A 27,409-nucleotide genomic window follows, 5' to 3' on the forward strand; every position below is an offset into this window, starting at 1 on the left:
GCAGGCTGGTCAATCAACCTGAGTATTGATTTTGTCTCTTGGGTGTTGAACTTCTAGGAAATCCTTTTCCGTTTGCTTTTCAGGATCGTCAAATACAGCGAGCAATTTCTGTCCAATGATGCCATCATGTCAGGCTGCCTCCCTAGCAATCCTTGGATAACAGATGACACCCAGTTCTGGGACTTGAATGCCAAATTGTATGTATTTGATACATTGGTTTTTTTTTTTTTTTAAATAGGTTTTCGAGTTACAATTCACATGCCATACAATTCACCCAATTAAAGCGTGCAGTTCGGTGGTTTCTACTGTATTCCTAGAGTCGTGCAACCATCACCACAGTTAATTTTAAAACATTTTCATCACCCAAATAAGAACCCTTCCCCCCCCCCACCCCTCCCGCCCTAGGCAACCACAAAAGTATCTTCTGTCTCAGCGCAGTTGCCCACTTTGGACATTTCGTGTGAATGGAATCATATAACATGTGGTCTCTTTTCGCGTGATTAGCTTTTTTTTCTACTGAGCATAATGCTTTCAGGTTTTATCTGTATTGTATAGTGTATAATACATCCTTATTTATGGATGAATATCATGCATCCAGGGATGATAGAAAGACACACTTTTTTATCCATTCATCGGTTGATGGACATTGGGTTATTTTGGTCTTTCAGCTATTATGAGTAATGCTGTGAACACGCACGTACAGGGTTTTGTGTGGACGTATGTTTTCATTTCTCTTGGGTATGTACCTAGGAGTAGAATGGCCGGGTCAAATGGTAACTCTATATTAACAAGATACTGTTTTTGAAAAGAAAACGACCATCTCTATGGCTTTGCCTTTTCGACGTCTAATTAGAGAACAAGTTCCTGGAGGGCGGGGCCCTGCACCCGCCTTGGCAATCGTACCACTCACTCCGCGGCTCTGTTAGTGAGTTTTGAGCAGTTGTCGCTGCTGATTGTGCCTGTGTGAGCCTGTTGTTTGCCAGAGGGACAAAGGCAGAAATGCAGGAGAGCATCGGCCAATGAAGGAAGAAGAGAAGGTGTAACGGTCACGTCAGAGGGAGAGGTAGAGGAAGAGGGGAGGAAGGAAGGGGCTGAAGGAGTGGATGAGGCAGGTGGGGTGATGGGGAAGATAGACAGCATCAGGTGCGTACCACAGTTTAGGTCGCCACCGAGGCCATTGCCACGTAAGGCATGAGGAACATTCAGGTAGCACAGATCCAGCCAGGGAAGCAGACATAGCTGGGAAATCCTTCCACCTCCTCCTCCTGGCCCTGCTGTGGGGGCCTAATGGGTTAAGGGGGGCACTCATCTGGAGTTCGGGGTGACTTGTTTACCAATATCAACCGCAGACCCGAAGACTCTAGAACCACCTTCCAGAGAGGCTTCCCTCCTACTCTGGGGGCTTTAGTTTGTAGGGTGGTTTTCCGGAGGCTCCGCCCGTCAATGGTGCCCGTTGAAAACAGGAAGCCTTGTTCTGAATGGTCTAGATCAGAAAGCCGTATTAAAATCACCTTGGGAGGCTTGACAACCAAAAGGTAAACAAAGCCCAATGTTCAGCCCTTACCCCCCGCAGCCTCTTAATTGGCCGGGGCTACCCTCGTATCCTCACCGGTGGTTTTGAAAAGCTCCCACTCGTTTTCATGAACAGCCGGGATTCGTGATACTGGTCTAGAGCAGTGTGGCTCCCAGTGTGGTCCCGAGACCGGCAGCTGCAACACGAGCAGGGAGCTGGTTAGAAATGCGAACTCTTGGGCCGGGGTCGTGGACTTGGAAGCCTTTGTTTCCAAGGGGCTGTGCCGGGTTCTGGAGAATTTCATAAGGAATGGGAAGAAAAGCCAACTCTTTTCCTGATTTTCTGGAATGTTAGGCCTCAGCCAGCTGCGCTCAGATGTCCCACCTGGGAGCTGGGAGACCCTTCCAAACACGGAGGGGGCGTGGGACTTGCATGTTGGAGGATGCTTTGGGAGAGGGCCCATCGGTGACCACAGGGTCTACCTGGGGCTCGGGGCCTGAGGGCAGGTAAAGGAGGAACCACAGACTCCCTCCCACCAGATGCCGGTGGTGAAGGGGCGTGGGGAGGGGTGGCAGTGACCACAGCTCGCGTCACCAGTGCTGCTCTGGAAATCCTTCCTCTCTGGTCTGGTGTGGCAGCCTGACCGGCCCTCTGCTGGCCAGTCTCCACAAGCCTTGGAGGGCGCATCCGTGTTCCTTTGCCGGACTGTAAGGCTGTTGAATGTGGGCGTCCTTCTCGCCTCCGGGCCACCCGCTCTCCATAAGAGCCCCAGGGGACTTGTCCGAGGCTGCATTTTCCTAGCGAGGGATCACTTGTATTGTACGTTCGTGCAGGGATTGAGGGGGGAGGATCGGGTTGAGCCCTGGGCGGAGGGACTCGTGAACTTAGTGGGGGGGGCTAAAACCCCTCTCCCCCAGCCGGGCCACCCCCTGGCACGGCCCCTGTCTTGCATTGTGTCTGGTGCGTTTACAGATCATCATCTTTGCAGGGTGGAAATCCCAACCAAGATGCGGGTGGAGCGATGGGCTTTCAACTTCAGTGAACTGATCCGAGACCCCAAGGGCCGACAGAGCTTCCAGTACTTTCTCAAGAAAGAATTCAGTGGTGGGTCTTTTGATTTCGTTCACACATTTTTTGTTTTACAATTTTTTACTTTCAGCAACACACCTGTTAGAACTGTCTGGCAAGGCTTTCGAGGCTTTCTCGGTAGGTGTCTTCACAGCTCTGCGCCCGCGCGCTCTTCAACAGGCTCTTCTTGGACGTGTCCTTTCCATCCCTTCCAAGGGGCTCCATAGTGGGGGGTAGGGATGAGGGGTGTTGAATCTGCTAATGAAATCCGTCCGCCTTAGCATTACTCGCATGTGCAAGGGCCCGCTCTCTCACTTCCTCACCCTGATTCTACCGTCAGAGGCCAAGAGTCCCTCGCCAAGCCCTGGCCAGGAGGGAAGCGGAAAAACAAAGTTTCTCTTTTTGTCCCGCAGCCTGCTTTCCTTCAGCTCAGTGCTTCTCTGCCCGGGCTGTGCTTTCGATTCAACTGGGGAGATTTTAAAAACACATCTGCCCGGATGCCTTCTCCAGAGGCTCCTTTTGTTTTTGTTTTTGTTTTGTTTTGGGTTTGGGGTGGGTTCTCTGCAGGTCTGAAAACTCTCCAGGTGATTATTCTAATACATGGCTGAGCTCTAGAACCATCTCAGCTCCTGCCCTACTTCCTTCAGGGCCTTGGGAGTGTGCCGATTTTTTTTTTCTTTTTTTTTTTTTTAATTTTTTTTAACATTTATTTATTTTTGAGACAGAGAGACAGAGCATGAACAGGGGAGGGGCAGAGAGAAAGGAACATACAGAATCTGAAACAGGCTCCAGGCTCTGAGCGGTCAGCACAGAGCCCGATGCGGGGCTCGAACTCACAGACCGTGAGATCATGACCTGAGCCGAAGTCGGACGCTTAACCGACCAAGCCACCCAGGTGCCCCGGGAGTGTGCCGATTTTAGTGGGACGGGCGGGGCCCCGTTTTCTACTCCTGGTGTCTCAGAGACACACACTCTGGGAGTCCCCGCATGGTAGTAGGGAGGCACTGGTGACTTTTTCAAACACACTGCCCCGAGAAACACCTGGGAAAACGAAAGGCCAGATTAAAACCGGTTTCATCGGGCCAAACATTCAATTGGCTTCACCAGCGTTGGCTGAGATGTGTGCTTTTATGGGATTCGTCATCTGCTTACTGAATCCCCCCAGCCCTGCAAAGCATCCCATTTGAACCTCGCTTCTCAGCTGCTGGCTCCCAGGACCCATTTGTCCAGGGGGTTGCTCCTGAACTAATCCCAGGGGACAGGCCATTAGCCTCTTTGACCGCCTGATGCAGCGCATCACATTATAATGTGGATCCCTGACAATCCTCTCTAATCAAGCCTAATTGCCATGATAACGGTAAAACCCAGAACAGATGATGGGAAAGGCAAGTGCCTTTAGCTGGGGCCCCTGGAGCAACCGGAGAATAAGAGGATAGGCTGCCATCTAGTGGCAAAACGACAAACCACACCCCCGGGCCGATCCCGTCCATTACTTGGTGACAGTGAGATCACGTTGAAAAGACTTCCCTGTTAATTCTGATGGGGTACGTGGGTGGCTCAGTCAGTGAAGCATCCCTCCTGATTTCAGATCAGGTCATATATCACTCTCACAGCTCGTGGGTTCGACCCCCGTAGGGCTCTCTCTACCCCCCCACCCCGCAAACTAAAGAAATGTAAAAAAAAAAAAACAACACAAACTTCGGTGATTCCTCATGAGATTCCCAAGGCTTCAGATATAAAGAGGGAAGATGAATCATTGGTTTTCTTATTTAATTAAAATTAAAAAAAAATTGAGATAGACTTCACATACCATAAATACACAGACCGTGTAATTCACATGCCATAATCCTTTCAAAGTGTACAAAGCAGTGATTTTTAGTACATTCACAAAGTCGCACAACCATCAACACTATAGAATTACAGAACGTTTTCGCCACCTCCAAAACAAACCCCTTACTCATTAAAAGTCAAGCCCTATTCCTCTCTCCTCCTCTGCCCCCCACTACTTTCTCCTCCACCCCCGCCCCCCTCCCCCAGTCCTAGGCGACCACTCATTTATTTTCTATCTTCATGGGTCTGCCTGTTCTGGACATTTCCTATAAATGGAATTATACACTGTGTGGCTTTTTGTCTTTCACGCAGCAAAGCGTTTTCAGGGTTCATCTCTGCTATGGCGTTGGGCAGTGGTTCAGTTCTTTTCATGACCAAATAATACTCCACGGTGTGGATATACCGCATTTTGTCTATCCGCTCATCATTTGGTGGCCCTTGGGGTGGTTAAGACTTTTTGGCTATCGCGAATAATGCTGCTCTGCACATTCATGTACACATTTTCGTGTGCTCGTTTAGTGTTTTATGGCCGTAAAATATTCATGACATGAAATGTATCATTTTAACCATCTTTACAGGTACAGTTTGGTTCAGTATCTCCAACGCTGCCGTTCCACCGTCTCCACCATCCGACTCCAGAACTTTTTTTATCTTCCCCAACGGAAACTCTGTCCCCGTTAAACACTAACTCGCCAGTCTCCCTTCCCCCAGCTCCCAGCGACCGCCATTTTCCTTTCTGTCTCTGTGAATGTGACTGTTTTAGGTACCTCGTATAAGTAGAATCATATGTTTTTTTTTGTCCATTTGAATTGGCTTATTTCAAGGTGCATCCCTGTTGTAGCCCATGTTAGAATTTTATTCCTTGTGAAGGCTGAATCAGGCACCTGGGTGGCTCAGTCAGTTGAGCATCTGACTTCAGCTCAGGTCATGATCTCAGGTTGGTGGGTCTGAGCCCCACGTGGGGCTCGCTGCTTTCAGGGCAGAGCTCACTTCAGCTCCTCTGTTTCCCTCTCTCTCCGTCCATCTCCCATTCACACACTCTCTCTCAAAACTCAATAAACATTAAACAAAAGAGGCTGAAGGTGGAATCATATCCCATTGTAGGTATAGACCACGTTCTGGGTATCTATTCACCTGCTGGTGGACATTTTTGTTTCGCACCTTTGGCTGTTGTGAGTAACTGCTCATTTAACCTAAAGCAATCAGCTATCTTGTGCCCTGGGTGAGGTGGTCTGCGTTGCACCCGATGTGAAACTGACGGCTGTCCCTTAAAAGCATCGCTGGCCTGTTTATTCGTGCCTGTGATCTCAGTCCTCAGAACACCCTGAAGTTCATGCCGAAGAGGAGGGACCTGTATAGGGTTATGGGACAGATGTCAACTAGCTTAGGATTGTGCGGCTTTTTCCATTCCGAAGCACCTGGGAGCTTTCCAGAAAATGCTGTGAAAGGAGACGAGGGGGAGTTCTTGTCTATTTCCCCACACCACGGTGTGCTGTGATTTACAAGCACGTGCGCGCGCGTGCACACACACAGGCACTTGCTGTCCCCCTGGTGTGATCATCTTTATTTTCTCAGGCAAAAATGACCACCTGGGACGATGGCGCCAGAGTATTCACCTTCCTTGTGGGTGCCGTGGAGACGGATTAGAGAGTTTTACGTTGAAAGGAAGGGAAGGCTCGGGAGGAGACTGGCTTTTCCTTCTGGAGTCTGTCTGGCTCGGGCGACCCTCTGTTATGTCCCCCGCTGGCCAGGCCTTCCCTGAGAGTGAGTCTGTCGGCTTCGCTGCCTGTGTAGCCTCTCTGGAAGCACCTTTGGCTGGAGGGGCTATCAAAGGGGGGGGGGCGGAGCTATACACGCCAAGGAGGCAGAAGTCACGTGCAGTCACTGAACATGAGCAAAGCAAACGGGGACCTTTATGGAGAAAGCCTGTCGTGTAGCAGTAGATGTTCACAAGCCTAATCAGATGCCGACTTGCTCGAGCAATATTTGCTACAGCTAAATTCCAGACAGGCAAGCCTGGGACAGTCCTATCTTTGTCTAGCCTCACAGGGTGCCCTGGTTTGTTCTGCAGAGGGAAGGAAGGTGTTCACTGGGCTGGGGACCGAATCCACCCCAGCTGACCCGTCTCCTTTCTTTCTTCTTTTCTTCGCCCGCCTTCGTTCCTGCTTGGCTTTCATCTGCGTGGACCCCTCCTCCTCGTGCAGGGGAGAATCTGGGATTCTGGGAAGCCTGTGAAGATCTGAAGTACGGAGATCAGTCCAAGGTCAAGGAGAAAGCGGAGGAGATTTACAAGTGAGGACCAGCCAGATTGTTGGGAGAGCTGCCCGGGGGGCCTCTGCTGGCCACCCCCTTGCGTTTGAGGTTGAGATCGAATGGGAGGGACCGCATTCCTGGTGTGGGCCTTAGTCACTGCACCTGCCGTGCTATGGATAGCTATGTCCTCGCTAAGGCTTGGGGCTCCCTCGGAAGAAAGTCTGGGAAGGCGCATGATGTCACCGCCCTGCACCAAGGGGGATGTGCTCAGGAGTTAAAGCAGGCTGCCCCGAGTTATAGTGCAAAGTGCTTTGTCTTTGACCAAACCCCCGCTTAGATGTCCCGAGAGGGGTGTGCGCGCGTGCGTGTTTGAGAGGAGAGAGACAACAGGTGGTGTAGGAAAACTTCCTCTCCCCAGTCATCTTGCAGAAGTCAGGACCACGAAGAGAGGGAGATCCCCCAAGCCTCTGGGACCGTGCACCCCGCTTGGGCGTACAAATGTGCGTACATCTCTAATCTTGCACCTAATGGCTGTAGGTCCCACTTGCTCGTTCTAGCAGTGAGTCTGTTCTGCTCCAGCCCTGCCTTTCCCCTAAGCCACCCTCTGTGTTACCCAGGAAGCAGGGGTTCCAGTTCAGAGGGCCTCAGAGGGCCAGGCCTCCCTCTCATGGCCCGGTAGAGAGAGAGAGAGAGAGAGACAGCCGGTGCTGCTGGGTGCCGAGCGGTTGAGATCTGCACCCTCCCTCCCCCGAGCACTGGACGTAGGGGACACCAGTCTTGGGCTCTGAGTGCCCAGCACGTTCGGGTCGTACTCACATGTGTAGCCATGGTTGTCAAAGCCCTGCTGCCGTGCTGGGCTGGGACCAGTCCCCGGCAGCCAGCGGACTGTGGCGCTGAGCTTGGGGCAGCAGGCCAGGTGGCCCCTCCCCTCTGTGCACTCGTCCATCTCAACCTCTGGTGTCCCTCCAGCGGACTCAGAGTGGACCACTGCAACTTTGGGAAAGGCACCAATAACACTGAAGGCAAGAGCTGGAGGTCTTGGGCCTCACGCTTGGAGGCTTCTGCACTTTCTCAACAACGTGTCCACCTCCTCCCACGCAAGGACTGTGCACCGAGAGAGACAGGGGTGACGGAGGGATTGTGGTTCCAGGAAGGTCCTGTGACATCCTTCCCGGGAACAGTGGCACCTGACTGCCCCCCCCCCACACACACACCCTAACTCCAAAAATCCACTGTAAGAAAACTAGCTGTCTTCACCTTTATAGCAGCTTCCTTTCTCCCCAGGGTCCCCGGGTATGTAATGTTAGTCTGAATCCCCAAATTAAATTTTGTTTAATGTTTATTTATTTTGGAGAGAGAGAGAGAGAGACAGAGAGACAGAGCGTGAGTAGGGGAGGGTCAGAGAGAGGGAGACACAGAATCTGAAGCAGGCTCCAGGCTTCAAGCCGTCAGCACAGAGCCCGAGGTGGGGCTCGAACTCATGAACCGCGAGATCATGACCTGAGCTGAAGTTGGACACTTAACCGACTGAGCCACCCAGGCGCCCCTAAATCTCCAAATTTTAACGTACAGCTGCATAGTGTGGCAAAACATTCACGCATCTCTAACCCTGAAACAACTCAGAAGGGGGAGCAGTGGGGAGCCATGTGGCTGGGTTTGGGTTCTCTCTGGGACCGTTAGCAAGGATGCCCTCGTCATCCACCCTCTGGGCGCTGGGACTGTAGGTTGCTTCCCGACCCAGCATTTGAGATTCATTTCTAAATACATCTAGGCTGGGCCAAAGGAGAGCAGGGGCCCTGGGACACCTGTTTGGGGGTGTCTCAGCCTGGTTCCAGGTGGGCCCCCAATCCTGGTGAATAAGGCAGAAGGCATTACGTTGGAAATTGGATTCTTTATTCTAACGCCTGGTGTTGCCCACCAACATTTTGTTTTCTCTCTTAGGGGTGGGGGACGCTAAAGTTAAATATTCCCCTTCTGAAGACTGGCGTGACTGTTTTCTTGCGTCTGAGAAATGTCACGTGACAACCTGTTCAGGGCTCTTTCCTGTCTCCTAAAAAAAAAGGACCGCTTTCATTCCCGGTGACCTGACTCATGTCAGTCCCTCCCTCCCAAGCGGCTGTGAACTTTCATTCACGGACTTGGGTTAGCTACTCGCTAACATTTCCCTCCCTGCTCCAGGCTATTCTTGGCCCCCGGGGCGAGGCGGTGGATAAACATAGATGGCAAAACCATGGACATCACGGTCAAGGGGCTGAGGCACCCTCACCGCTACGTGCTGGATGCCGCGCAAACCCACATCTACATGCTCATGAAGAAGGTAGGTGGGGCCGGTGCTGATGGCACGTCGGGGCCAGGGAGCCCTTCCCTTCCCAGGCACCAGGGAAATACGGGAACAAAGGGAGATGCCGGGTGGCTTCCTTTGCTGGTGTTGAGATGCAGGATGGTCAACTTGCACCTGTCCGCTGGTCTGGAACCTTGCCGAGCCCCCAGTCTTGGTGGCTGGGAAGGACCACTTACAGGTGCTGTGTGTGTCCTTAGGGGCTGTCGCTCTGTGGTGGCCGTAGAGGCAGTCATGACGCTGGTGATGATAGCGTTGCTGTAACAGCTATTCTTTACCGAGCGGCTTGGGAGGTGCGGTCATGATGCAGAGCATGGAACTTTGTACCAAGGACAACCCATGGGACAGGACTTGCTTCTCCAGGGTCCAGTGGTTTGTCCAGGGTCTCCCGGAGGTAGAGTCGAGAGTCCAACTGTGTCTGCCTGCATCCAGAGGCTGAGCTCTTAGTCTCTTCTCGAGAATGGTGGCAGTTAAGGTGGCCCTGGCCCTAAGCAAATATCTCATTTGCTGGAGGAGGGGAAGGTTAGTACCCGAAAGAGACAAATGTGGTGTGATTCTGGTAAAACCCTGTGCGAATTCAGGTAGCTTTCTGGGTTATTTATTTATTTTTTTTTAACGTTTTATTTATTTTTGAGACAGGGAGAGACAGAGCATGAACAGGGGAGGGGCAGAGAGAGAGAGAGGGAGACGCAGAATCGGAAACAGGCTCCAGGCTCCGAGCGGTCAGCACAGAGCCCGACGCGGGGACGCGGGGCTCGAATTCACGGACCGCGAGATCGTGACCTGGGCCGAAGTTGGCCGCTCAACCAACTGAGCCACCCAGGCGCCCCTGGGTTATGTTTTTTAAAATGTTTATTTATTTATTTTGAGAGAGGGAGAAGGGCAGAGAGAGAGAGAGAATCCCAAGCAAGCTCTGCACTGTCAGCTCAGACCCCAAGTCGGGTTTCGATCCCACAACCCTGGGATCATGACCTGAGCCAAAATCAAGAGTCAGACGCTTAACCGACTGAGCCACCCAGGCACCCCACATTTTGATTCTTAAAAATGTGCTTTTTTTTAATGAAAAAAAGGGGGGTGCCTGGGTGGCTCCGTCGGTTGAGTGTCCGACTTTGGCTCAGGTCATGATCTCGCGGTTCATGACTTTGAGCCCTGGGTTGGGCTCTGTGCTGACAGCTCAGAGCCTGGAGCCTGCTTCAGGTTCCGTGTCTCCCTCTCTCTGTGACCCTCCCCCGCTCACACTTGGTCTCTGTCTCTCAAAAATAAATAAATATTAAAAAATTTTTTTTTAATGTGATTTTTTTATACAACCTTTTACAGAGATACCCAGGAAAGCCAGATAGTAGCCAGAAAAAAACAGAGCCGTGGGTAACTTAAGGACAGTGTATACGCTTAGTAGATTGTGTGTCACGAGAGGCTGTGTCCTATGACAATAAAGTCAACATGACCCACCAATCCATAGTCCCCACTCCCAACCTCTGTCCTGGTTCTTGTAACTTTCACTGCTACTGCTTGGTTTTTAGAATGGAACTGTTTTGATAAATTTAAAAAACCCTTGGTCCCTACATCGTTGCTGTGGGCTTTGTCCCATATTTGTTAGAACGAGAGTTTTGAGTTGAACCTGCACGTAACGAGCATTTGTGAAGCGAGTTCTCTGAACCTGGAAATACCCGCATAAGAGGAATCTGAGTCTTGGTTTTTCTTTTTCTTTTTCTTCACTTATTTTGAGAGAGAGCATGTGTGAGAGGGGCAGAGAAAGAAAGAGAGAGAGAGAGGGAGAGGAGAGAGAATCCCAAGCAGGCTCCGCATTGTCATTGCGGAGCCCGATGTGGGTCTCAAACTCATGAATTGTGAGCTCATGACCTGAGCTGAAATCGAGTCGGATGCTTAACTGACGGAGCCACCCAGGTGCCCCCTTGTTTTGTTTTGTTTTCTCTCGCTTTTATATCTAAGTTCAGGGCAGAAAGGGATGTTCATGGGCATCAAGGTGGACTCCATGCTCATGGCTGTTCCTTTTCCTTGGAGGCAGATACTGGGCGGGAGAGGTGGGATACAAGTGTCCTCTCATGCTTACTTGGCTGAAGCCCCCCCAGGTGGATTTTAGTGGGGGGGTTATAGACAGTTCTCTAAACCAAAGTGTAGCAGAATCAACGGGACGCTTCTTAAGACTCCAAATGTCCCATCCTGGGCATTTCTGACTTAGTGGGACTGGGGAGGGGGCCTGAAGATGTGCATTCGTAGCAAGTTGCCAAGTGAAATTGACTCTGCGGGTCCAGGGGCCGTACTTGACCACAGTTGCTTTAGCCGCACACCTGAATGCCTTTCCCGCAAGGGTACAGGTTCTCTTAACTTTGCCATCTGACTGCCCAGGGAGGGCTTGAAAACGGCAAGTGTATGTGTTTGATTTGACACCTCCCCTCTCGTAATTACCGTTTTTCTCTTGTTCCCCCTAGGATTCTTATGCTCGCTATTTAAAATCTCCAATCTATAAGGAAATGCTGGCCAAAGCCATTGAACCTCAGGAAACCACCAAGAGAAGGCAAGTGGGATGGACTGTAATTGCTGGTTGCCTGCTGTTTTGTTTACAGAGAAGTGAGGGTCTTTTTCAGCCAAGTGGTCATGATTGAGATACTTGCTTGATGAAAATATTGGGAACTGGGAAGGATTTCGTAGGGGTATGATTGCCTCATTGGCTTCATAATGCCCTGAATTAACCCCGGCAAGATTTCCTTAGTAATTACTGCCACTAAGTTTTGTTTCCCTTACTCTGGTTTGGAAAAGTTCTGATTATCAGACCGATAATTACCCTATGGCAAATAGAAGCATCTCATTGGTTTTTTAATTTGCTAGCCTTCTTGGGGCGCCTGGGTGGCTCAGTCGGCTAAGCGTCCGATTTCGGCTCGGGTCATGATCTCACGGTTCGTGGGTTCGAGCCCCGAGTCAGGCTCTGTGCTGACGGCTCAGAGCCTGGAGCCTGCTTCAGATTCTGTGTCTCCCTTGCTCTCTGCCCCTCCCCTGCTCGTGTTCTGTCTCCCTCTCAAAAAGAAATAAACATTAAAAAATTTTAAATTTAAAATTTTTTTAAAAAGTTGCTATACTTCTTCACCTTGAAACTGGAATTAAATTAGCTACATCCTTGTATCCTTGGAATGTCCTAGGACCTTAGAGAGCACAGCAGACTATGCCTCAAGAAAAATGGTGGACTGATGTGGAAAAACGACAGTGACATTCTAAGTGTTCTTGTTGTTCTAAGTGTTCTAAGTGTTCTTGTTGACTCCAGGGACTGCCTGTCAGCAAGTCCCCCATTAACTGGTTCCTGCCCACTTCCTCCTTGGAGATGTGGATCATCTCAACTGGCAGAACCCTTGGGCAAAGGATGCAGTGTTCTGAAGGGCAGTAACTGGGCAGTTCTGGAGGGGTAAACGAACACTCTATAGGGAAGGACTGGAGATTCAAAAGAGTAACCAAATGACAGCATGAACAAAGCTGTGGGACTTTGGTGGGGGTTTTCTCAGTGACGGCACGTGGTCTGTTCATCCCTCTCCCCCCGCCCCCGCACCCCCCATGGTTAGTAAACGTTCCCCTGTTTGCAGGCTCAGCCCATGCTGGGCTCTTTTCCAGCGTCTCCAGTCAATTCAAAAGAGGGGTGGTTGGACGGGAGCCTTTATCAAAGGAGCTTAAAAAAAAAAAAAACCCAACTTAGTTTCATTCTTGAGGATAATGGCCCCGTTATAAAAAGGAGAGAAAAGAGGGCTTTGTGGTGCTATTCTTCTAGGTTTGCCCGGTAAGGAAGGGAGTTCAGTGTCCCTGGGGGCTTGAAAGCTTCTCCTTTAAGTCACAAGAAAGGAGCGTAATGGCTCCGGAAGTTCTGCCAGAGAGTAGTGGGGAAGGAAAGGAAGTCTTGTATACCTCTCTCCAGATGTTTTATAAGTAGGCAGCAGACCTGAGAAATCAACTGGCATCTTTTCTGGAGCTTCCAGGGGTCCCTGGGTGCCGGGTGCCCTGAGGCCCCCGGTGCAGTGCTTATCTTGCCGTGGGAATGGTGGTCTGGTAATGGCCCTGTGAGTGAGGACACGCGGGTGATGCTTTTGTAATGAGGGAAGCCCGGCCTGTCAGTGTGTGCGGGTTGCAGGGCGTGTGGGTTCGTCCCAGGGCTCGTGAGTGTCAGCCAATGTGTGAAACTTAATTTCTCTAGAATCCGTTAAATCGAGCTCCAAACTCCCCCTGGGCGGGGCTGGTGGGTGACCCAAGTTCAACCATGACTCACTGGTAAGGGAGCCGTCTTCTTCCCTCGCGTAGATGCCAGAGTTCTCCAGGCTTTTGTAGTCCAGAGGTTTGGGGAGGTCCTAGGTTTGCAGTCTACCATTGCTGCTGAAGTGCTTGTTTTCCAGGCATGGGGGTGGTTCAGCTGCTCGCCACTGCCTGCATCTGTCAGACGCCTGGAGCTTTGTCCTGGTCCCCAAGGCCATGGGAGACAGACTTGGGTCCCAAGAACCCATGTTTGACTTCTGGAGAGGTTCTGACTCACGTGGCGCATGCACAAAGTACCACCGGCCCACCAACCCTCTCCAGGCCTCCCCCCCGCGTTCTCTGCTGGTCTAGCCTGGCCCCCTTGGACAGCCCGGCTCTTTCCCTCCTTCCCAGAGCCTTGGCTTTTTGAAAACAAATGCTCCCTCCACACCCCCCCCCCCCAAGGCAAGAACCATTGGTCTTCCAGTATCAAACTCTCCTTGCCCCCTTCTTTCAGAGAGAGCCCATGGGACGTTAAGTTGACACATTGATTTCTAAACATTGTAGGAGGTATTTCGTCACCACGACAGGCAGTGTTCCACGCGCCTAGCCTAGAATCCGATGGCGGCTGGTCCTCACTCTGGTCCATCCTCCAAAGGGGGAGAAAGAGCTCAGGTCGAACACGCCTCTGAGGGCGCCCCCTTGGCGCTCACGAGGAGAATGAGGGAACGAGCCCAGATTCGGGTCCTGCAGCCCCGTCTCCCACCAGGTGCCACAGTGGCACAGCTGGGCGAGCTGCGTGGCTTTCCACCAACCACAGCCTTGTCCTTCCTTCCAGCTCCGGTCTCCCATTTATGCGACGCCACCTGCGTTCCAGCCCGAGCCCCGTCATCCTGAGGCAGCTGGAAGAAGAAGCCAAGGCTCGAGAAGCAGCCAACACGGTGGACATCACCCAGGTCATGAGCAAGCTGGACCGTAGGAGCCAACTCAAAAGAGAGCTGCCTCCTAAATAGATCTAGAATCCTTGGGGGCGGGGGCGTACGTGCAGGAGAGGCATGCAAAGAAAGGCAGAGTCAGAGTCTAGAGAATTCTATGCCCCGTTGGGGGGGGGGGGCAGCGGGGTCACCAGGTGCATGCCATAGCCCCCTGACCTCCTTCGGGGTGGACTTCACAGTGTCACCGCAACTAGAGCTCCAGTTCGTGGGGGGACAGGGGCAGCAGTGGGGGGCGGGGAGGTCCCTTGACTCAGGTGCTGTGTGACTTACTTAGCGCTTACTTAGTAAGTACGAACTTAGCACTTACCCTCTTACAAGAACCAAGGGGGTTCTTGGAGTGGGAAGCACAAAGAAAACAGGCTGTTTTGTGTAGCACCGTTTGCTTTGGAAAATGAACAGGAAGACCGCCTCATCCCCCAAGACATGGTTCTTCTTAATGGAGCTCCTCACCCTACCTCTCCGATTCAGACTCCGCTTCTAAAGCAGTCTGAGATGCCTCTGAGGCACTAGATGCAGGGTTGCCCCTAGATGCACTTCCCCTGGGCTTCTCTGTTACACCTTCTGGAAGGGTCCTGCTGAGACATTCCTGTTGAGCTTGTTCTTAGTCACGGTTGGTGAGGGCTGGTGAGCTCCCTCCTTCCCTGTTGTCTCCCCACCGCCTGACACCTGCTGGGGGAATTAGTATGAAGGACTAATTAGACTAATTAGACGAAGGGCTCAGTCGGAAGCCCCCCGGGCAGTCAAGGTGAAATGGCCTTATGATGAAGGCCATATCGTTTCAGATAAAGGAAAGGTGATGGTGACTTCATTCGTGGGAAGAGGGATGATAGACGGCTGGACATTTCCAAGACGAGTTAGGGTCAAAGATAATACTCTTTGGGATATTTTCTTTTATTTTTTTGTGGCGGGACAGGGGAGAGGGAGAGGGAGAGAGAGAATCTTAAGTAGGCTCCATACCTGGCTCAGAGTCTGATGTAGGGCTTGGTCTCAAGACTGTGAGATCATGACCTGAGCCGAAATCAAGAACTGGGTGCTTAACCGAATGAGCCACCCAGGCGCCCCTCCTTTGGATATTTTCTCGATGTTCGTGCTTCTCTCCTCTGTAGCTGTAGGCTAGGCCAGCCCTGTGGTCAGGGAGCAGGGAGAGGACAGTTCACACCCTGACCTTGGGAGGCCTACAAGGTAATTCTGGAAGCTAGCCTCACCTCATGCACCTGTGTGAGAACGCAAAGGCGACAGAGCAAGTCCGCGAGCAAGGGACCGACGTTACGCAGCAAAGGGACTCACTCCTTCAACACGTTTACTGAGTACCTACTACGTGCCAGGCAGTGGTGAATACAACGGCCTGGCCTCTGTCTCAGGAAGTTTATAGTCTAGGACTGACCAAAAATAACGAAGCCAATGGTATCGGCAGCCGTTGCCATGTGACAAACAAGATTAGAGCGTCACACGATAATCAGTGTTTATTGCTCCCGGGTATAGGGTCGTCTGTGTGGCTCTGTTGATCTTGGTGGAGCTCACTCCCATGCCTGGGGCCTTGATCCGTGGTGGCCTAAGCTGGGACGAGCGGAACGATTCTTCTCTATTTCTCGTGCCTCTTGTCCTCCAACAGCCTGGCCGCGGCATGATCTGTGGTGATGGCGGATCGCAAGGGAGTAAGTGGAAACACGTCAGGGTCTTGAGGTGTAGGCTTAGACCTGGTTTTCCACCTCATTTCCTTGGCCAAATCAAGTTACAAAGCCAGCCTAGAATCAAGGGATGAGGAAATAAACTCTAGCTCTTTAGCGAGAGAAATGTTAAAGTCTTATCGCCACAGACGTGGAGACAGGGAGGGACGAATTGGAGCCGTCACTGCGACCAACAGCCCACATAGATGATAAAACCTGTAGAGAGTGTTACAAAGGATGTGGATATGGTGCCCTGAGAGGGGAGAAGGGAGATGTGTGCACTAAGGAGGCCTCTTCAAGGCGGTCACGGAGAAGCAGAGGTGGAGTGCAAGCGGCCACACAAAGAATGTGGGCAGGCAGGGAGAACTTTCCAGGCAGATGGGACTGCATGCCTGAAGGCCCATTGGGGAAAGTGCCTTGGGGTGAACTGTAAGGCCAGGTGGATGGAGCCTGGTGGGCGTGGGGCATATGGTGCAACACAAGGTTAGAGAGGTGGGCGAGGCCAGGTCACTGGGGACCTTTTAGGCCATTGTAAGGAGTCTACAGCTCTTGGTTTCATGTCAGTGAAATGATTCCATTACTCTCTCCATTTTCCCTAGTCGTAGACTAGTTTAAACTCCAAAAGAACAACCTGAGGTGTGCTTTGGTTGTCTCTCTTTTGGAGAATGTTGGAAGTTTTCCGATGCAGGGAGGGCACCCCCAGAAGGAATTTCAGGTGATGGCCGTTGTAAATGGAATGACACAGGACAGGGGCTGTGTTTGCCCAGGATCACTCTGAAACCTGATGGGTTCTGCAGAAACGTGTCTTACCTGAGTGGACGAATGGAAGGAGGAAGGAAGGAAGGGACAGAGCCCTGGATTTGGAGAAGGCCTCTTGGTCTCTGGTTCTGCCACCAGCCATGTGGTCTTGAACAAGTCACTTATGATCTCTGCTTCCTGATTTGTGAAGTGAGGGGTTAGGGCCAGATCCACGCTCCTTGAAACAGACTCTGTGAGTTCCCGGAGGGTACCCCGCCTGGGGCCTCGATTTTGCTTGAAGATTTGGAATGGGAGGACACTTAGGTAATTTTAGATATTTTTTTGCATTAAAATCATCATGAATATAGTGTGAATTAGAATGCAAAACGTACATGAATTTTTTAAGATAAAAATTGAGACATCAAAGACATTTCATGCTTGGCTGTGGCAGGTTTAGGCTTTACCCTCAGACTCCTGGGAGAGGATGTTTACCCGGCTCTCCTGCTGTTTGTCCTACTTTCCTGGGAAAGTTTGAGAAGCACAAAACCAGAGAGATGCGCTGTCCCTTCTGGTTACCCCCTGTGAGCTGGGACCGCATACCCGGCACAATGGCGGTGACGATGGCGGGGCGTCCAACACATCAGGAGTTCCGCAGGCTACAAAGTGTATCATGTTTGTCTGTGACTCAGCCATCCACCTCCCACAAGTGAGATGTCTCCCACCCTCCAGCAGACTCCCAGGGGCTCCGTATCAGGCACAGAGTAGATACGCCACACGTATTAATGGAAACCTTCTCAACGTCAGACACACGGGGACCCCGCAATCTAATGAGAGGCACAGGGATGTAAACAGGGTCAGTTATCACTCTTTAACGGATAAATGCATAAATAAGGAACCCGGAGAAATGCATCTGAAGGAGGGTAGGAGATAAATGGCTTCGCTCCTGGATAGCAGCAGCCACGTTCCACACGTTTCTAAACACCTTTTCTACGTAAGAACCGGTGATGGCTGCTGGGACAGGTACAGAAATGGGCAAGAGGTTCTCTGCCCTCCAGGGGCTGGCATCGATGCCTAGATGCAAATGGCTGCAACGTGAGACGGAACGGGATCGAGGCTGAGTGTGGCACACCAGGAGAGCACAGAGATGGGAGAGGATTGTCTGGCCTGGAGGACTGGGGGGGAATCCACCAGGAGATTCTCGTGTTTGGTAGTAAAGGAGCCCAGGTCCCTATCCAGTTTTGAGGTTTTGTAAGAGTGTCGGCCGCTGGGCCCCAGCAGGTGACAGCTGTTCCTGGGGGCTTTGTTTCTGTGTGTCAAACATAACAGTGGCCCCCGCAGGGTCTGTCTCGATCTCAGCATCAAAAATAGTATTTATTTGGACAGTATTATCGATATATTTAAATGATTGTGATAGTTTCTGTGTTCTGTGTACTTAGGCACCCTCTTGATTCCTCAATGCCATGCTTTAAACAGCTTGAGTTTCTCCACCTCCTATTTATGCTAGAATATAAATCATGCTGGAAAGTGCCAGGCTTTCCTTTGTAGAATTTCGTTTTCAAGCTTGGCTTTTAGAGAAAGGGCTGCTCTTCTTGTGAGGGTTGTGGTAATACGAGGGCTAGGGACAAGAAAATACAAGAAGAGTACGTAAGATAATGCCTGGCATATAATAAACGCTCAATAGATGCTAGCTGCTGTTACCTTGGTCACAACCATCGTCACTGTCGCCATCACCACCATTTATCACCAACACCGTCACTGTCGTCATCTGCATCATCGCCACCATCATCACCACCATCCTTAGTCACGTACGGTCTTAGAGTAACCTTGGGCTTCCTTGCACCTGTCGGTGTTCGTCCAGTACGGTGATCCATTATTCTTTACTATTCCGGGCATTCCCTCGGGTGCACTTTTAGCTTTGTTGACTTAAACCGTCTCACTTCTCTGCTCTCTCAGTCTTGCAGTGTGGGCCGCCCAGCTCTCCAGGGACCATCAGGATATATTTGAAGGGAGGAGGGTGGGCCATTGATGTCACGTGCTCTATGAGTCTGTCCAAGTTCTGTGGCTAAAGCAAGGGTCCGTTCAAGATGGTAAGGCTGTGCCACACACGAGATGGTGGGTAGGAGAAATGATGTGTCCACCCTTGTGGATTTGTTTCCACGGAGCCAACTTTGCTTATTTGCTTTTGGAGGCAGTGGGCGAGGGGAAAGCAAGGAGGGACCGGAGAGGGTGCTGTGCACACTGCATGCTGAACCTGAATGTGGCTTAGGAAGCAGGAGTTCAGGGGGCCACAAGGACTCCTTCAGATTCTCAGCCAGTTTCTAGACAGAAGACGAATCGCACCTCTTTGCACTTATCTGCCTTGCCTGCCATTAAAAAGCCTACGATCGTGACGTCATGTCAATGTACCCACTCCATTCCACGCTCTTTCCCCCTGTGTCACTCCCTTGCCTAATAAAACAGAGCTCTCAGAGCTTCACCGTGTCTCCGTGTGTCACATTTCTTTGCCACATGCCTTGCATGCCGCTGCTTTGCTGTGTCACGCCAGGGGTGGGCGTGGCGTGAGCTGGAGGGGCCAGGTCTCTGTGGGAGGGGCCAGAGTCCTGGTGGGAAGGGGGTAAAAAAGGCCTTCCTGCTTTGGGTGGCCGGGGCCGATGGGGTCAATGGCTATTTTCCCAGAAGAAAGGACCTTCTCAGGCCAGGTGAGTAAAGCAGGATGGTGGCCACTCCTCACCAGTCTTGTCATTCATCCTGGAAAAGAAAGTGATGGGGGAGAAGAGTGGGGTGGGGAGGAGGGCACAGAATTAAGGAGGGCAGTCCTGTCCTGTCATAAGCTGTACGATCTTGGTCAGGTTGTCATCTCCACGAGGCTCAGTTTCCTAATCTGTAAAGTGGGGATTATAATGACTTTATCACAGATTCTGAGTAAGTGGGATTCAAGAGAATGAACCGGAGGTAGGGTGTCCTCAGTCAGTTTATTCTCTCACCAAAGCCTATTGCCTAGTTTTGGTGTCTCAGCCCACTCTCCAGGACCCCAGGTCCCATCTGAACCCCACAGGCAATGGGATGGCCCTATGGATCAGTAGACAAAGCAGGGGGCTTTGGGGTTTCACGCTCCTCGGATGGGATTCTCATTCTGTGTTAGTTATCTACTGCTGTGCAATGAAACAGCGCACACACAGCTGTTTGTTCGCGCACCGATGGCCAGGTGAGGCTGGGCCGGGCCCCCTGCTCACGGTCTCACACCCAAGGTCACACCAGCCTGTCGTGTTCCTATCTGGAGGCTCTTACGAAGAACCTGCTTCCAATCTCTTTGAGGTTGTTGTGGAGACTCAGTTTGTCACTGTAGGACTCAAGGCCCCAGCGTTTTTGTTGGCCGTTAAGCTGATGGCTGCACCCAGCTCCTAGAAGCTGCACTATCCCTCGTCTTGTGTCCCCTCTGTCCCACCTTCAAAGCCAATCCTGGAGAATTTCTCCTTTGTTGAGTCCCTGTCGTGCTTCAAACCCTGTCTGACGTCTGTCCCTGGTCTGTGACTCAGATCTGAAGGGTTCGTGTGATGAGGTCAGGCTCACCCAGGTAATCCTTTGTTGATGTCACCTATGCCATATCACGTCACCTGAGCACGGAGTGGCTGTCGTGTGCCATTTCTAGTTCACACCCACACTGGAAGACGGGGGCAGGAATGTTAGCGGCCACCTTCGTGTTGTACATATCACTGTCCCTGTTGTCTGTGAGAGCCTTGGGATGGCAATGAGCCCGTCTAGACCTCAATTTTCTGGATACTAGATAATATGCTAGATTACCTACCATATAGCAGACGCTTAAGAAGTTACAGGGCCAGACCCTTTCACCTAACCGTTGTCTCCCAAACCCTTAATGAGGGCCCAGCTTTCTCCTTTATCGCTCTTCCGGTCAGCAGACTGTGTCCTAAGTGGAGACCCCTTGCCCTATAGAAGGACGGTGTTAGAAGCATGGCGTGGGGCTCCTCAAACTGGACATAACAAAACCGTGACCTCGGGTGTTTGTTAGAAGATGCTTTCCCTGGGTTGCGTCCCCCCGAGATTCTCCTTCAGTGGGTCTGGTGGGGTTGGGATCTGCACTTGCAGCAGCACCCTGGGTGATCCCGGGGTGCGCTGATGGGCAGGCCATCCTGAGACGGCCAGCCAGCTGTTACACGTGCAGACTCGGCCGTCCACGGGCCCGGCTTCAAAGCCCGCCCTGTCCCCGGTGGCCTGTCCTTGGGGCTCGGTTTTCGAAGCATTCGTTTCCTCGTCTGTACAATGGGCATAGTAAGAGCTGGTGGCCTTACCGAGCGGCTTTGGGAAGTAAGTGCGATGATCCACAAAACGTGCTCAGCCTCGACCCTCACGTTTCCTGAGTTCTCGCTGCGTGTTAAGGCCAGGAGTTTTGATTTGGTATGTTAACCCTGGGGCCCCAGGTCCAGGCCTTGGCTCTGGTTTGTGGGCCTGTGGAGACCTGAGCAGAGGCACAGTACCAGTGGCTCTCAGCTGCTGTTTCAGAATGGAATCGAACTTGAACTTCAGGGAGCTGGTGGGGGAGAATGGAGGCCGTCCCCCCTCTGTCCCCCACGGCAAAGACTTCTGTGGCCTCCTGGCCTTTCTTTTCCTCTAAAAGCTGTCCTTGGATGTGCCTGCCCCTTTCTCTTCCGGCTGGGACCAGCACACTCAGGGGACCTGGAAACCAGGCCATACCCCACAGAAGCCAGCAGCCTCCAGCTCAGCGCCCGGAGCTGCCCTCCCTCGGCCCCGGGGCAGTGCCCAGGCCCCCGGGGCAGGCAGGTTTCTCTAAGCTGGGCGTCGTGTGGCTGTGCCAGTTTCAAAGAGGGTTTGTTCTTCACTGAAGTCCTTTCCAGTTCTCTCTCGGAGGCAGTGATGGCCCAGCTGTCCCAGAGGGTCCCCCTTCCCTGCCAGGACTGGGCTTTGACACGGTGAGAGGCCACAGCAGGCCTTTAGGACGGGGCATGACGAACCGGGCCGATGGGCCCTCGGAGGCCCATCTGTGGAGGGAAGAGCGGTGACAACAGAGGGGTGACAGCAGAGAGCCTCCCTGAAAATTCCAACTTTAACTTTGTCAGCTCAGACCAAGCTCTCCTGGGCTTCTTTGCTGAAAACCTGCTGGTCCAGTACTCCTGCCCCTCCCCCCTCCCGCTCCTTGACTCTGGGGCCACGGGAGCCCCGGGGAGGTCGAGATGCTCCCCTTCTCCAGCGATGAGCCCACGACGCCCGCTCTGCCTCCCCTCCCGGCCACCCTGTTCTGCCGCGGGAGGCACGGCCAGTGCGGGGGCTTGGCGACCCCCAAGGCGTGGCCAGTTGGACACGGGGTCGGGGCTCAGGACGAGGTGGGGTGGTCTCAAGCGTGGAGGAGTGAGCAGGGTCCGGGCTGGGGCTTCTCGTATCACCACTGCTCTGTTAAAAGTGTCCTCGGGCTGGGAACTAAGGGCGGAGAAAGGATGCAAGGCATCTGGCGGGTCCTAAGCATTGTTTGCTGGGGGACGGGGGTTCAGGGCAGTTGGAAAGCCAGCCTGGCCTCACCCCAGCACCCCAGGCCCGGCAAAGGTCAGCCTGGATGCAAATGTCCAGCTCCAGGCACCGTGGCCAGGGCTCGGGGACCGGCGGGCCCCTTGACGGGAGGCCCGTGTGTGGCTGGGCCGTCATCACAGGGGGCTCCGGGCCCCTTTCCCAGCTCCCCAATGGGCCCGCCACACCAGGCCGTGCTCCGGGCGCTGGAAGGGGCTAAGTCAGCAGAGGGCTGTGTCCCTGAGCCCCCACGACTCACCCTGAACTCTCTCTTTCCTTGTCTGCAGCCGGGCCAGCACACCGCTCCCAGCCCCCACCTGGCCGTGTACACAGGGACCTGCGTGCCCCCGTCTCCTTCGGGTCCCTTCTCCCCCTCCTGCCGCTCCCCCAGGATGCCTTTCCCCTCGCCGGGCCGCTTCATCCGGAGGCCCAGCAGCACCATCTGCCCCACGCCTATGAGGGTGGCCTCGGAGAGCTCCGAGCAGACGGGGGCCGCTGGTGCCTCCGGGGCCTGCCCGGGGCCCTCCGACACCGCCGGGGGTGAGGCCTCGGCCGAACACCCCTGGGTCCGGCCCAAGGCCCGCGTGGCTCTGTCCTTCAGCAGGTTTCTGAGACGGGGCTGTTCGGCTTCCCCGGTCTTTGCCAGGCTCTCGCCCAAGTGCCCGCCCGTGTCCCACGGGAAGGTGCAGCCCCTGGGGGACGTGGGCCAGCAGGTGTCACGGCTGAAATCCAGGAGAGTAGCAAAGTAAGAACCGGAAGGGATTGTGCTGTGTGTGAGGGACATTTGTCCCCGTGCGAGCATACGTATTTGCACATTTGCCTGCACGTGAGCATGCGCGTGTGCATGTGTCTGCATGAGTGCGCGTGCACGCATGTCTGTGTGTGTGTGTATGTCTGTGCTGGGTACCGAGGCCATGGGCTTGAGCACGGTCTAGAACTGGGGGTGGGGGGGTGAGTAATGAGGATTCTGGGTTAGCGGACACGACAAGAGGGCTGTTTGGCCACTGGATAGTTTCCAGAAACTCAGCGTTGCCCTCGCCTGCTTCCTGAGAAAGAAAAGGAATGGGAGTCTTTCTTTTCCGCCTTTTCCCCCTTCTGTGCTCCACCCAGCCTGCCCCATCCCAGAAAGTCAGTCTAATGAATCCATTGCACTTTTTTTTTTAAAGTTATTTATATACTTTGAGAGAAACAGAGAGAGAGGAGAGGGAGTAAGCGGGGGAGGGGCAGAGAGAGTCCCAGGCAGGCTCCACACTGCCAGCTGGGAGCCCACGCGGGGGCTCGAACCCACGAACCGTGAGATGGTGACTTGAGCCGAAACCGAGTCGGATGCTTAACCGACCGAGCAGGCTCTCAGAGGGGCCTGCGGGGATTCCTGCTTCTACGGGTGTTTCTGTGAAAATGACCGTGCCCAGTCTCCCCCGAGAGGTGGCCCCTCTCAGCTCCATTTTGGGTGTAAGCCTGAGTTCTGAGAACCCCAAGCGCCCGGAGGCAGGGCACCGGGGGCAGCACAAAGGCTCTGAGGGGGTGCACGCCAACTGCTGGACCAATGGCAGAAAGAAAAGTTGTAGACGGTGCAAAACTGGGAATCAGCCCCCCGCCTCTATTTGGTTTTGGGGAGACAGTCAGGGGTATCCTTGAGACTTGTCTCCTAGAGACACGCTCCTGTTGGTTGGTTTTGGGGAGACAGTCAGGGGTATCCCTGCACCAACCAACACGCTCCTGTTGGTTGCTCCAACCCTAACAATTTGAGCCCCCCCAACATGAAAATAAAGCATCTTTTGAATGAGCCTGAGTCCAGCAGAGAAACAGGAGTCCCCTTCTACCCCCAGTGAAAGAGATCCGCGGAGCCCGGCCGCGGCACACCTGGGTGTCACTCTCCTCCAGGGACGTCAGGGTGAGCTGAGGATTTGGTGTCCCTTCTGTCCCTATGCACTTGCCTGTCTTTTGTGCCTGAAGCTTTTTCCAGATCAAAATGGACGTGCCTACGCAGAGTGGGACCTGCCTGATGGACTCGGAGGACACCGGGACAGGAGACTCGGGTGACCGGGCCGAGGAGAAGGAGGTCATCTGTCCCTGGGAGAGCGTGGCCGAGGGGAAAGCTAGCTGAGCCGGGGGCGCTGGACCAAGAAGACGCTCCCAGCAGACCCTGCCAGATGGGGCCACGGGCTCTCGAACCCAAGTGCATTTCGATCACATTTGGGGCCTGGAGAGAGAAGACGGGATGGATTGTGGGGAAGCGTGCACTGGCTGGGGTCCCGATGGCCGATTCCCACCCTCCCTCCTGACCTTCCTTTCCTTGGGCAGAAGAAAGGCATGTGGACCAGAGGACTTTACTTGCTGCCTTAAAACCAATAAGAGGTTAACTTGTGAGAGTCTCTTGGCCTGGGATGTTAGTGTGCGTCTGGTTTTATTAGTTAGCTATGAGCTACTATTTATCAGTTTATGAGTTCAATTCATCTCTCCTTTGGTTTTAGAGACAAAGGGACACTGAGTCGTTTTTAAGAACTCTCTCCCTGGCTACATTGGTTTGTGCATGTTACTTCTATCAACGGAGCTCCCCAGAGCGCGGCATCGTGCACGAAGGGGGTGTCGGGGAAAGGCATCTTTCTAGAATGAGCAGGTGTGTTGTTCGCATCCACCAAGAAGTAGAAACAAGATGGGATTAGCTGGGCAAGGGGTTTATCCGGGGGAAACACCTGTGAAGGATAAAGAGTGCGATCTGGAGAAGGAGGTAGGGGCCTTCAGACCAAGTGCCTGGCTGGCCTCTGGGGAAGGAAGGGCAGGCTTGGAGAGTCTCATATGGCAGTGCAGTTCCAAGTGAGTTTTGGCCTTGCCATTGGGGTGTCCTTGACGCAGAGTGACTAGGTCTGGCAAGAACGGTTCTGCCTTCTCACCTCCATCATGCAAGGTCATTGGCTGGGAGCGCCTGGGGGGGAAGTCCGGCCCCGGCACAGACACGCTGCTGGCCGTCGGTCCATCCGCTCCCTGCAGCAGGGGCTCGGAGCACGCACGTTCATGTCTGCTGCATGCAACCCGGTAGGCGCTTCTGGAGGCTTAGGCCTCGGTGCACCCCCACCTCTTCTCATAGTCATTTACTCAACTGGTATGTGTTGAGCCCTTGCTACGTGCCAGGCACTGTGCTAGGCCCTGGGGATGCAGTGGTGAGTGAGCCTCCTTGCCTCCTTGAATTCATCTAGAGCCGTGGCTCTCAGCCCGGGACAACTTTGCCCCTGGGGGACACTGAGCAGCGTCTCAAAACATTTTTGGGGTGTCAGGACGAGTGCGGGGAACGCTGCTGGCCTCTAGCGGGTGGAGGGCAGGCAGTGACACCAAACATTCTACAAACGGGATAGTCCTCTACTCCTCCACAACGAAAGATTCTCTTGTCCAAATCAGCAAGTGCTGCTGTTGGGAAATCCCCGAAGAGAGGGTGCAGGTGATTCCCTGGGCTGCTGGACACGGGCCCCTTGTCATTGGTTTCTGCCCCCAAGCCCTGAACTGTTGCCTGAGAGTGTTCTGCGGGGATTATAATTGGATTCAGGGGTGGGTTGATATTAAGGACTACATCGTCAAAAACGTTTCTTCAAAGTTGCATGGCAAGCTCTCACGGGAAAAAGATTTTTCGAGTGGGTTGCCAAACCGTTCATTATCCCCCCCCCCGAATTCTCAGCTTCATCAGATTCTGATTAGTAGATAAGAGCCCCTCACTTGCTTTTAACGTGCGACAATTTACCTTATCCAGTCCATAAATAAGCCCCCCGGGGGCTACTGAGTCATCTGTCTTGACGCTTCTAGAAATGAACGGTGGCTAGGGGCATGGCCAAAACCTGGACTTGCTGACCACGCAAGGAAGCGCAGGTGATTTAATTCTGAAAGAGCGTCTCATTTGACATTCTGTGGGATCCACTCCTTTGGGCTCACAAGAGTTACTCATGTGGGGATGAGGAAACTTGTCTCCTAGAGAGCACACAACGCGGGCTGGCTCTCTCTTGGAAGGCGAGTGGGTCAATGAACTTGATGTCTCTATTTGCAAAGCTGGTCTAAAACGAGATTACAGGCACAACCCATACCTTTAATGTACCAGCAACCGTTGTGCCCAGACTGTAAACTGGGGTTATGGGGCTCCACTCCGAAGCCCCCAGGGTCCTCGACCAAGACCGTTTGGACCTTCAGCATCAACTATCCAAGGCTGCGGGATTCCCTGATGGCATTAGGTGAGGTCCCGGCTAAAGTGCTGTAACAAAGAGACCCCAGGAGGAAGGAAGTGGTTCAAACATGAAGGAGTGTGACTCTGCCATGTAATTGCCCAAAGGCAGGAGGCATTTCATGGTGACTGGATTCCAGGGAAGAGAGGAAATCCAGGGGCCAAGGTAAATATTTTTAACCTTGTTGCCTCACCTGTCCCCTAGTGATTGGCATGATTATTCTCTACCTTGTCTGGACCGAAACTATTACCCAGTCTTGGTGGAGGGAGTGGAAAGTATAGTAGAAAAGGGGAGAATGTGGGAGGTGGGGCAAGAGGAGCTGGGAGTGGCTGATCAGTTTGTATTTGGCCAAATGTTTGGTCAATATCTGTAAAATGCATCTCTGCTCTATTCTATGGTTGGGCGGCTTTTCCTTCATTGAGAATGCAAACCTCCTAGGCGCCCAACACCAGGTGAAGTAGAGTAAAACCACGGTGTGCGAGATAATTCGTTCTGGAAACATGCTTGTCATCCAAAGTACTTGGATATCAAAGCGAATTTCCCCGTGAGAAATAATGGACACTCAGATGATTCGTTCCACAGCCCCAAAATATTCATATGCGAATGACTACAGCACTGTCATATAATGCAAAATAATAAAGAAAATCCAAAATATAAAGAAAAATAAACAAATTAACTTGCACTTGCCTTCGAAAACCTTCGTAGCTGGTGTGAGGGAGACAAGAGGGAGGAGGGTTATTGTGCAGGATGACTTCCACTATCACTAGTGGAATCACTGCTATCTATTGGCTCCATGGAATCTTCTTCTGAATGGGGACCATTGCATACACTGGCACGGATGTTGACCAGATTACAGTATTAAGAAACTCTTGTCCTATACTGTATTTAAGGTAACTGGCAATCAGGAAGCAGAGGAAAGGGTCTCTATCTGCAGGCAGCCTGACCTAGGAGGAACCAAAGTATTCCTCAGCTTACTCTTGTCCGGAAAAGCAGAGGACCGTCCGTAGGTGCTGTGAAGTGACAAAAAATACACGAGTGCC

At 52.7% G+C, this 27,409-nt stretch overlaps 1 protein-coding gene across 2 annotated transcripts in view; it reads left to right on the forward strand.

Annotated features, from left to right (window-relative positions):
- RGS9 (regulator of G protein signaling 9) overlaps positions 1–24,271 on the forward strand; it is a 69,264-nt gene extending 44,993 nt beyond the window's left edge. Inside the window, exons 12-19 of one of the 2 annotated variants that reach the window (XM_047080941.1) lie at positions 84–197; positions 2,502–2,617; positions 6,616–6,703; positions 8,843–8,981; positions 11,453–11,538; positions 14,068–14,185; positions 22,452–22,909; positions 24,121–24,271. In XM_047080941.1, the coding sequence (XP_046936897.1) occupies positions 84–197; positions 2,502–2,617; positions 6,616–6,703; positions 8,843–8,981; positions 11,453–11,538; positions 14,068–14,185; positions 22,452–22,909; positions 24,121–24,271 (1,270 nt within the window). Of the gene's footprint in view, positions 1–83; positions 198–2,501; positions 2,618–6,615; positions 6,704–8,842; positions 8,982–11,452; positions 11,539–14,067; positions 14,243–22,451; positions 22,910–24,120 lie in introns of those variants that run through there. The other variant, XM_047080942.1, reaches the window with a different exon arrangement.
- Positions 24,272–27,409: the final 3,138 nt, after the last annotated feature.

The sequence above is a fragment of the Lynx rufus genome, unplaced genomic scaffold (assembly GCF_022079265.1).
Source record: "Lynx rufus isolate CCGP_SWC_20201006 ecotype Redwood Valley unplaced genomic scaffold, mLynRuf1.p SCAF_18, whole genome shotgun sequence".
NCBI lineage: Eukaryota > Metazoa > Chordata > Mammalia > Carnivora > Felidae > Lynx > Lynx rufus.